Source organism: Mytilus edulis, chromosome 4, assembly GCF_963676685.1.
Source record: "Mytilus edulis chromosome 4, xbMytEdul2.2, whole genome shotgun sequence".
NCBI lineage: Eukaryota > Metazoa > Mollusca > Bivalvia > Mytilida > Mytilidae > Mytilus > Mytilus edulis.
The window spans coordinates 46314070-46325350 of NC_092347.1; the positions used below are offsets into that span (position 1 = coordinate 46314070).

General features: G+C 31.0%; 1 protein-coding gene across 2 annotated transcripts; it reads right to left on the reverse strand.

Annotated features, from left to right (window-relative positions):
• Positions 1–3866: 3866 nt before the first annotated feature.
• LOC139519825 (potassium voltage-gated channel protein Shaw-like) lies at positions 3867–11041 on the reverse strand. Of its 2 annotated transcripts, XM_071312101.1 has the most exons (3): positions 10442–11041; positions 5359–6495; positions 3867–4619 (listed from the first exon to the last, which is right to left on the reverse strand). In XM_071312101.1, exons 1-2 carry the CDS (start codon positions 10892–10894, stop codon positions 5395–5397), a joined length of 1554 nt encoding a protein of 517 aa, XP_071168202.1. In that variant the 5' UTR covers positions 10895–11041; the 3' UTR covers positions 3867–4619; positions 5359–5394. The 2 variants fall into 2 exon arrangements, with proteins under 2 accessions (XP_071168202.1, XP_071168201.1); XM_071312100.1 differs by lacking the exon at positions 3867–4619 and having other exon boundaries at positions 5228–6495.
• Positions 11042–11281: the final 240 nt, after the last annotated feature.

An 11281-nucleotide genomic window follows, 5' to 3' on the forward strand; every position in this document is an offset into this window, starting at 1 on the left:
TAAACATGCCCAATACTGTTAAAATACAATATCTATTGTTCTATTAGTAAACAATCATGTTTAAAACATTCAACGCCTTAAATTGCTTAATCAGGACCGATGGAAGTTGCAAAGACCAGTTCGTACGTGTGTTGACTGATTCATATGAATAAGATCTCAATTAATTTCTGACAGTCGCTATTTTAGATTGATTGTTGGTCGCTTAAATAAAGGCAACAGTGGTATACCGCTGTTCAAAACTCAAATCCATGGACAAAAAACAAAATCGGGGTAACAGCGCAGAAAGGCTATATCGGAACGACCATTCAATTGAATCATTCAAAATATATGTTCATATGTTACGAATATATTTTAGCTGTGTTAACAGCTGCACACCGTTTTTTATGGTCGCTTTTTCAATTTTTATAATGTATTTCTAAAATAGAAACATATTGAAGCTTTAAAGACACTTTACCAGATTGATCTAATGAAATTTTCTCATCATTTTGGACTTCTGAAATGATAAATTTGTTAATTGCCGCATTTGTTTGAGAATGTAAGACCAAGGAGACTGGGTATGAATGTTATTGCAATACCCATTATAAATGTTTAATTTAGGACTCATTGTGCCAGATAATCGAAATTCACCATCTGATAAAAGTTCACAGAAAGTTAATCATTAGTCCCTATACAGTCCAAGTGAGCAATACAAGTAGATCGATAATCATGTACAGATAGATATTATGGAGAGGCCCATTAATCATTGTTGTGTAGGGACAACAGGTATATATATTGTCAATTCCAGATATAAATTCATATATTATTTATATATATATTACACAATAGAATACGATGTCGAGCAATACTAATTGAAAATATTATTTCTGAAATACGATTGAAAATTTGACTGTAGAAGAATGAAGTTGGTCTACTATAAATATCTATTAAATATATTGATTTGATATGATGCAGTTATCAACAGTATAAGAAATAAAAATCTGATAAAACATAAAAATTGGTTTTGTTACTGATAAAAAATTAAAATTAAATTAAAACGGTAACTCTTCTTGATAAAAAAAAATCTTATACTTTATTTGCAACTGATTTTTTATAATACATTTTCATTTACGTGCAACGTACTGTTAAATGTAATCAATCCGTAAAAAAAAATGTTGTCGTGCATTTAACAAATCAACAGTGTATAAATATTGTCGTCATCTTAGTAAAAGTGGCAGAACACGTAACTTTTATGATTAATAGAGCGAATGTGAAGTGCAAGAACGGTAAAGTCCGTAAAGTGTGAAATTACACGAGCACAACTAACTCAGATATATAAACACCTTACGCTGGGGCAGATGGTATGTTACTGCTGAGAAATGGGAAATTTATAATAAGAAGTTGAAATCGTACCGTTTGTCATAGATTTAGTGTGAAGTCGTCAATCTATGTCAAAATTGAGGAAAATTAGGAAGCAGTCCCTCTAGTATCGATAGTACCCTTAATTTCACATACACTGGTTCTATGAGATATAAGTACTGACTATAATATGGGTTATTCATGTGATCAGTTAGCCTTTTCATCTAAATTTGGATTTTTAATGTAAAATTAGAATAGAAGGTGAAAAAGCCTTTGTGAGACCTCAAAATTGAAAGTATTATCATTTTCCTTTATCAAAATATTGTTAATCAATTAAAAATCATCAAACAAATAATCTTGCTTTGGAACTGGTTGTTATCAATCTCAATGTGTTTAAATCCCAGGAGAGATAAATCTTGTTACACGAAGGAGTAGATCATCCACTATAGTCTATTTTTAAAACATCTTTTAGATATTTATTTTGCTTTACCAAATTGTTTTATAATTAATTCCTCACTTTGTGCTCGCAAAGTAAACTTTATTAAAAATCCTGAGAATGTGTTTGCTATGCAATTTTTGTGGTTTTGTGAAAAGATCGTTTGAGTTGTGTGCATTGATTCCATATAGTTGATAGTAACAAATACGCATGGGAGTTCAAAAACGAGATGTGTGAAAAAAAATTGCCATTTATATTAAAGCAAAAAAGCCTGACTCGTAATTTTTGCATATAGGAGACAAATCAGGTTGTTTAATATAATTTGTCGAATGATGGGTTGTTAATGGGTGCGAGTCATTGGGACACTTTAAAAGGGGTTGGACAGAATTATGGGAACTGTGGAATAAGAGGACTAGAAATGAGAATTTGATGAATGAAAGCTTTTAAGGCAGGGTTGTCTTAATCATGAGAAAAGTTTAATAAAACAGGGATAATTCTTGTTGATGAAAAAATAAGAGTGCAGAGGAACAGAATATCTCAATAAAATAAATGAAAACAATATATATTTTTTTTCAATAAGTACAATTTTTATTATGTAGACCTAAAGTAGAGAAATGTAGCATTGAATGACTACAATAATTGAGCACGCATCCGGCAGAGCACAGTTTCCCATGGTCGGACTGAATGTCAGTGCATAAACATCTCAATCATTCAATGTTGTTACCAACCATATACAGTATTAGCGTTGGCAGTCCTTGAAAAGCGCCATTGACTGCTTTTTTTTTTTTAATCTTTATTATCCATTGACTGCTTTCAATCAAACAACAGAAGGGAGTTTGTAACCAACAATATTTTTAAACAACTTATCTAAAATGATTAAGTCTTTCAACAAAGGTAATAAATGATAAGCAACGATGCAAATATTGAATTTTAGATCTTTAACAATGAATTCAAAACAGCAATATCTATATGTATTTACCAAGGCTTTTCACCTCAAATTTGAATCCCTTATTACATGAATCTTTTCAATTAACTAAAACTTTGGATTCTAGTGGCTCCTATTCATGGTTCACTTTTGCAAAAGATGTTCTTTATGAATCTAACATTGATATAGATAGACGAAAAACCTGTAATAATTTAAAACAATTAAAAAATATTAAAAGCTATATTACAACAACCTGTTGATGGATAAGTTGAAATCTATTGACGATAAAAGTAAATTAAATTTTTATAAAGGACTTGAGCCAAATCTATTGATCAAACCTTACCTCTCTAACCCAAACTTTGAATTTAGAAAATTAATTACAAAACTTAGAATTATACCACATCTCTTTATTTTTATGAATAAGAGTATCAAAGCAAAACTATCACAGGACCCCTCATACAAAATGATACATTTGCGACTGTATAGGGACGGGCAATCATATATGTACCAGGTTTTAAAAAAATATACTCCAAACATGCATTTCAGCTACAAAAGACTCATCAGTTACTCTCCAATTAAAAAAGTAAAAAAAGGCACAATAAAAATCGAAGATGAAAATAGCATTGAAGTCAAGTCACAATATTTCTAGACTCCCAAAGAAATGGAGATTGATCCTTGACTGTTTTGTTACTTTTTTATGTAATGCTGTTTTGTTTCTTTGTTATTTAGCACACATTTGTTTTCATTCATCACTCTTTTTGTTGATGGAAAGGGAGAAAAGGCAGGAGTGAACACTATAAAACTATCTGTATTAATTAAATTAGTCTCCATCTCTTTTTAGTGAGCATTGGATTTTCAACCATATCTCTTAAAGTAAGGAATTTCTAATTCATAGTTTTTTTCTTTGGTTGAATTGTGTCCTTGTTATTAGAAATAGAAACTTTGATTTCAATAATTTCCAATTAATTGAAATCAATCGAATTTTCGGATAATTGGATGAAAACCTAAGAATGACCCCAACGTAATGGATTAATCGAGTCGTTCGTGATTAAGAGCGGGTTGATATCGATGTTTTGTTTAGATTCTTCATTTTCTTAAAACTAATAAAACTGATCAGACGTTATCAAAGAAATAAAGAAGACGTTAATTATTTAACAAATATGTACTAAATAGTGTCATGCAAATCATTAAATATAGAAACACGCAATTTCTATTTTTAAACAAGGGAAATAACAATTACATGACAATCCTGTCTTCCAAATGAATTTAAAAACATTTTGTTTTTATAAACAATCATAACTAATTAGAAAGAAAGAAAAACACACATACACACTGAAAATAACATGTGTTCATGTTGCAACAACTTTATTGTTGATAAACAACTGCCAACCTGTACCAGAAACAAACAATGGTTTGGAACAAACTATACACCACGAACGACAACTCGACCTAGAATGTTACTCACATTTGTTGATAATGTAAACAAACATCGATTTACAAAAAAGCGGTAATATGTAGCAATTAATAACAATCAGAATGCTGTAGTAAAGATTATCAGGAAATTAATCTGGCTTGCCGCCCGGAGATGCCGATAAGTAATATTTTACAAAATCATGTTTTCAGGGGACGTGATGAATTGTCCTTGCCAAAATTACAAATAATTCAGGTATCTAACATTTCTAACATATATTGATACCACGATAATACATTGATAATACTGCCTTGTTAAATATACCTTATTGTCAAAGAATGCAGCAATAATTCTGTTGTCAACGGCCAAAGAAAAAATCGGGATGATCAAGCATGGAATTCCGGAAATTGACCGTCTCCAAAAATATTAAATTCTAAAATTGAGTTATCGTCCTTTTCGCGCCAGACGACTATTGAAAAGGCTAGATCAGTGATAGGACATCATCAAAATATCTGAAAGTAAAATTAAAGAATTTCGCAAAGTGCTTTGTATTTAAGAAGGTTCTGAATGAGTTCTGTTTCATAGGAGTTCAAAAAAATAAATCGGTCAGTAGTAATGCACAATAAGTACCCATTGGAATACTGACTGTGTGTTGAAATATTAATCCTCCAAACTTAACAAATATATTGTCAATAAAAATTCTTTTTTTAACAAACTTTTAACGCAAGCTGTTTCTTTTGTGCAAATAATGGTTCTGAAAACTCATTACCATTACAAATACAAGTCTTATTATATGTGATAAAACCCAAGTCAAAGAATTCCATAAAATTAAAGAAATGTGGTATAATTCGAACTAGAAAATCAACTATCACAATTGTCCTACCTTTATAATCTATTTTTATAGATTTCGGAATAAATTTTAAAATTTTCAAATGAACGTGTTTATCTAATTGACTAGAGATCTTCAAATACTGCTCATGGTTCATATACGATTTGTTTTCCGATAATTACTCATGTTGGTTGCATCCTATATTAACCCCAAATAAGTTTAATATGAATTGTTTAAATTTTACTTTTCAGAATTTTTATTTATTGATTTGTTGTAGTAGCTTGTGTTCGTTTTATATGGTGTTTTTATATAATTTAAATACAAACAATCAACACTTTAATAATTAGAACGTTATTTTAACATAATTTTAATATTGATGATATGAAATGGTAAATATGTCATTGATTTAATTTATTACGTACAAATAGGTCTAAGTTTCTGAAATGCTATCTGGCTTCTCAATATTTCTCTTTGATTTCAGCAGACGCGGTGTACTGTTTGACATCAATCTCACAAACCTTGTTTAATTGCATTGGTCTTACTACAGATTTCTCACTTGGCCTGTTTCCAATATGAGCTATGCCGTATAACTGTACAAATGTTTCAACAAATATTGGGATAATAAGCGACATCATTATGATTCCACATAAGGCGCATACAGAGCACGCCATTTTCCCCACGAAAGTTTTTGGCGATAAATCTCCATAACCAACAGTAGTCAAGGTTATTAATCCTAACCACCATCCTTGTGGTATGCTATCAATATTGTCTCTCTCTTCTGCCAAGTAAATTATATTTGCAAAAAGCAATAGAATGATGACAATGTGAAATAGCAATACAAGAAGATCCTTCGAATTCTGTCGAAGTGAAAATTTTAGAACCTTAACAGCAGCTAGATGTTGACAATACCGCAATAATCTTATTACTCTTAGAAACTTTATAAAATCAATTAGACTTGTGAAAGTAGGCGAAAACTTATATCCACTCTTCATATTAAATATAACAATGTCAACATAAGTGCCGATAAGAACAACAAATTCAATAACATTTAAAAAATTCATGAAGTAAACTTTTAAACTTGGACAAACCAATAGCCTTAATAGTAGCTCAACTGTGAAAAAAGCTGTAGCAAGATAATCAATCTGGTAGAAAATGTCATTTTTGAGAGTCAACGTTGGGAAAGTCGTTTTTAACGTGTCCGTCTGGCTATCATGTTCAGCTATACTTCCGGTCTGGGTAACATTTGTTGAAGAAGTTGTAATTTGAGGATTTCCTTTATTAGGAATAGATCTCTTACCGACATGCTGTTTTGGAGGCTGATCAGGTGGTTCTTTTGGGTCCAATTCAAATTGAAACTCGTTTCCTGTTGTAGTTAATTTGAGCATATGACAGTCGTACTTAATGAAATAGTTTCTAACTTCTGGATCAATTGCATCATCAGCAACTACATATTCATACCATTCACATGTAGTCAGTGTACGTTTATATTGTGGCAAAGTACTGAGAGCAAGTGTACTAACGGACAGCAAAACGAAGGAAACACCAACGAATAAGAACATCTGCAAATAGTAAAAGAGGTTCATAAAAAATATATACATACTATTATATGTTACTAGTTTTGTTGTTCGGGGGAATAGCGAATAATAATTTTAGCAATTTTTTAAACATGTAAGGCAAATTACCACTCATTTTTTTTCTACCAAAAAGTTTCCAAATCTGGATCAAAATGAGTATGACAACGTCACGTGTGAATTCAAGTATCTAACATCATTTTGGCACTTTTTATGAAAATGAAACGAATTATAAAATGGCTTAAGATGACAAAAAAATGAAACGTAGATATTGACAATTTTTTTAGTAATTTGCACAAAATTAAAATTTTAAACCTAATTAAAATTCTATTTCAGAAATGATTTTTATCCAAATCAAGCAAAGCAACATGTTAGTTAAGGGTGTCCTTGGATTCAAAATTTGACAATAAAAAACGTTATTGTATCAACTTAACAATTACTCAAAGATACGAGACCTATGATTAAGTACGCCAAACATGCGTCGGTGATGAGTCTTTTATAGACGAAACACGTCTCCTGTGGTCCGGGAACACAGTTATCGTCCCTAGATTTTCATTGTCTACAAATAAAGTCGCTAGTGTGGACAGTGTGTGACTTTCCATTATTTTCTATACCCTTTCCAAAATTATTTCTTCAAGTTTTATGCACCAAATAGAAAGTAAAGGATTTAAATTACACTGTTTAAAATTTAAAAAAAAATCTGTATTGAAATGAACACGGTGTTTATCTCAAATCCGTCCTGTGTTCCTAGAATGTGACCTACCGACGCAACGGGTGCCACATATGGATTAGGATCTGCTTAGCATTTCGGAACAATTGAGATCAACCTGGTTTTTGGTGGGGTTCGTTGTGCTCCGTTTCTAGGTTTCTGTGTTGTGTTTTGTGTAAAGTTAGTTTATCGTTTCCAGACTTGTGGTAATTGTAATTGTAATCGTTAATCAGCTGTAATAGATTACAATTTTTCAAGTAAGCATTGTAATCATTAATCAGCCACAAATCTGATTACATGTTATTTAATGTGATATGGTCAATAAATTAACCTTTTTGTTATTCTTATTAATGAATATTCAACATGTTAAGATGGTTTTGTTTACTTTATATTAGCATGCGTATTGATTTGTATACTTCAGTTATAAAAAATAAACTCTTACAGTATTGAAAAGTCACTTTTAGCTTAAGAATAGACATATAGTACAAGTATATGTCTCTAGCCTTAGTTAAAGATGTTATACATATATTCACAATTTAAAGATGTACATATAAATATTTGATAATAACTGTTAAAATACAACTAATACTTTTCTTTAACCCTGAATTATAATCTTTTGTTAATATTGGGATTTTAGTCAACTATGAATTGACAGATAAGAAACCAATCAAGGTTTGTTTTTATTGCACTTACCAATTGAGTATAGTTATTGGACAGTATATTTGATAAAAGATTAATCAGACATGTGAAAATGTATTTAATTAGCACAAACTAAATTAAAAGTTGGACAAATATCTTGTTAAAAATAAGCAAATTTTTGTACGTGTTGGACAGGACCTTTAAAATGCAACGATTTTTAGTACTTGTATATTGTTTACAATTTGATTAAAAAATTCTATTAAAATTTTATATAGTTTTTAACTGGTAACTTTGTTTCATCCATATTTCAACTTCCATAAACTGCATCTTGAAATACATATAAAGTCTGATAGAGGTTAAACGACAAACAGCAAACTTTTTATAAAGTTATATTCAATTGAATTCAACATAATTCACAGATCAATGATGATAAAGTGTAATGGGTCATAACCAGTGACACAATGTTCATATATGTATGTAGTAAACTTTTGTGATTTATTAAATAGAATTTCTAAGTAGCAACATTCCAGCAGCACCTGCATACGGGGTATATATCTCCCAATTGATACGATATTCCCGTGCTTGCATTTCCTATCATGATTTTCTTGATAGAGGGTTGCTGCTCACAAGGAAGCTATTAAACCAAGAGTTCCAAATGGTGAAGTTGAAATCATCCCTTCGTAAATTTTACGGACGCCATCACGAGTTGGTTGACCGTTATGGAATAACCGTATCACAAATGATATCGGATATGTTCCTTACGTCGTAACTACAATCCCCTTCCCTTTCCTGAATGTGACCTACCGAATTAGACTATTTACCGGATTTGTTATCACATAAGCAACACGACGGGTGCCGCATGTGGAGCAGGATCTGCTTACCCTTCCGGAGCACCTGAGATCACCCCTAGTTTTTGGTGGGGTTCGTGTTGTTTATTCTTTAGTTTTCTATGTTGTGTCATGTGTACTATTGTTTTTCTGTTTGTCTTTTTCATTTTTAGCCATGGCGTTGTCAGTTTGTTTTAGATTTATGAGTTTGACTGTCCCTTTGGTATCTATCGTCCCTCTTGTAGTTATCATTTTATAATATATATCAACAAAAATGATATAGTTATATTAAACGTTTATTCATTCACATCATTCAAAATGGTTTTTTTAAAATTCATTGTAATCAGATTACTCTTCTAGCTTCACAGTATCCAAATAATAAGAAAACATTCATAAAGATAGAGTAGAATGAGATTTACTGGTCATTTGATAGACATGACTGATTTCCAAATGTTTCCTGTTTTCAGAAAGGGGTACTGCTTTAATAGTGGGGTTATTTTTTTTTTTAATTAAAACAGACAAACAGTTCTTTCAATAGACTTTTTTATGTTCAAATATGGCTACTTAATGAAACTAAGTAAATGATTTATTTTTTTTAAGACATGTCATTATTGATATAGGTACCAGTCTTGTATTACAACTCTAGTTTCTTTTGCGTGTCAAAACATGGACGGAAACAAAAAAGTGCATTTTTTTCTGAATTTTTTTCTAAACTCAATTTTTTTCTGTTTGATTATAGGTTTATGCTGAATAGAAACATATATATAGACTTTAATAAAATCTTGCATCTTTTGGGGGATATCAATCCAGGAAAGTGGAAGGATATCATATTTACTGGAAGTGGTGCGGCCTAGTATAAACAGCAATGAGAAAGTAGAAAAAAATTATTTTGACTTCAGGATTACGAAACTTTTTATTCTTCGTGGCATGACCGACTTTTTTTTCGATTAAATCACAATTTCACATTAGTACATAAATGATATGAACATGATTTCTTTTCTTTTATGTAGCATTTTTTTATTTTTTTATTTTCAAAGATCAGCTGTTTTGCATGTAAGCCTATGGAGCAGTCAATTACAAGACTGCAACCTATAGGGATGTCTAAATGAGCAGTCACGTTCGGTTGGAAATTCGTTCGGTTGGAATTGTCACGATTGCTTCTACAATATATATCTTGTCTAGGGACTGTGTTAAGCCACTATGCATTAAAAACCTTTACAATGAAGTGTTTGGGTGGTATTTAAGTTGCTTATTTCAAAGGAAAAGCGTTGACCGTTTCCAACATACCATCTTTTTCAGTCGCGATCTTAAGTTCAGTCTACCTTTTTTCAAGAACCGATATTGTACATTTATCGATAATTTATTCTAGTCCTGAATTTACATGAAATATTTACAGCAGAACGTTTTAGAAAACAAATCAATTAGTACTTTAAACATGTTATAATTAATAATATCATAGATGCCAATATTTATATTTGTACACCAGAAGCGCGTTGCGTCAATAATAGACTCATACGTGACGTTTGAATAAAAAAAGAGTTATAAAACCAAATAAGGTACGAAGTAAAAAAGCATTGAGGGCCAACATTTTTAATCGTTTTACAAATACAGCTAGGGTAATATTTTTCTAGGTAATAAAGCCTTAGTATTTTGAAAATTACTGGGCTTGTGGTACCTCACTTGTGATAAGCTTGTCGGTGATTATTCGCTTATAGAAAAAAATGCTTAATATACATTAATGCCTGTCACCATTATTTACCTTAGACAACCATGACCTTTCTTGATAATCTATAATCCTCCATACACGATCTTTCCTAGACAATGGGCTCGCAGTATAGTCCTGGCCTTGCTTAATACTAGACTTGAAATCTGATTTGGTTTTGTAACTATCCAAGAACTGAATGTAATTCAGAAAACAACATTGTTCCATAACTTCATGATCTATCTCCCAGTATTCTAATTCTTCTTTGAAAACATTTGGACAAATGTTTGGTGGCAAGTGTAATTTCCCGGTTTGATAAAACATCAAAATGGCCTCAAAAGGAACAGACGGTCTATTGAAATATATCTCTTCTAACTTCGTGCTTTCTAAAGAACTAGCGAGCTTCCCTAAACGTGAGCTAGCCTGAGTTAAAAGAGAATTTCTAGTTACTTCATATTTAGTCCCAGAAATATTGAGAACAATTTTACTGGATTCTTTCATGGCTTCCATTTTGTTAACTAAAAGCAGCTGATGTTTCCAATCACATGCAAACACTTACCTGACAAAAATCGTAGTATTAAATTATTAATTGCTATGGAATAGATACAATTTACTAAATACTCATTATGTTATAATCAAACATTTCTGTTCCCAGTAGAATACCAACATCAAATGTAAACATCCTTTTAATTGATTTGAATAAATAAATGAACTAGCTTGTTCTATTATAGTATCGGGTAGGAAACGAGTAATGTCCTATGAATTAATGCTTGTTAACATGCTGTATTGTTTACAAATATCTTGCTGTTCAAAGTTGTAAATTTCATTTACACTAACTAATTCAGGTCAGAAAAGGTCATTATTTAAATCTCAGACTGCTTAAACCTTCTCTAGTGG

Excerpts from the sequence above, each read along its gene's own strand:
- LOC139519825 (XM_071312101.1), bottom strand. The coding sequence starts at position 10,894 with ATGGAAGCCATGAAAGAATCCAGTAAAATTGTTCTCAATATTTCTGGG. Across the intron at positions 6,496-10,441 it reads AAAGGTCATGGTTGTCTAAG|ATGTTCTTATTCGTTGGTGT; the intron begins GTAAATAATGGT and ends TACTATTTGCAG.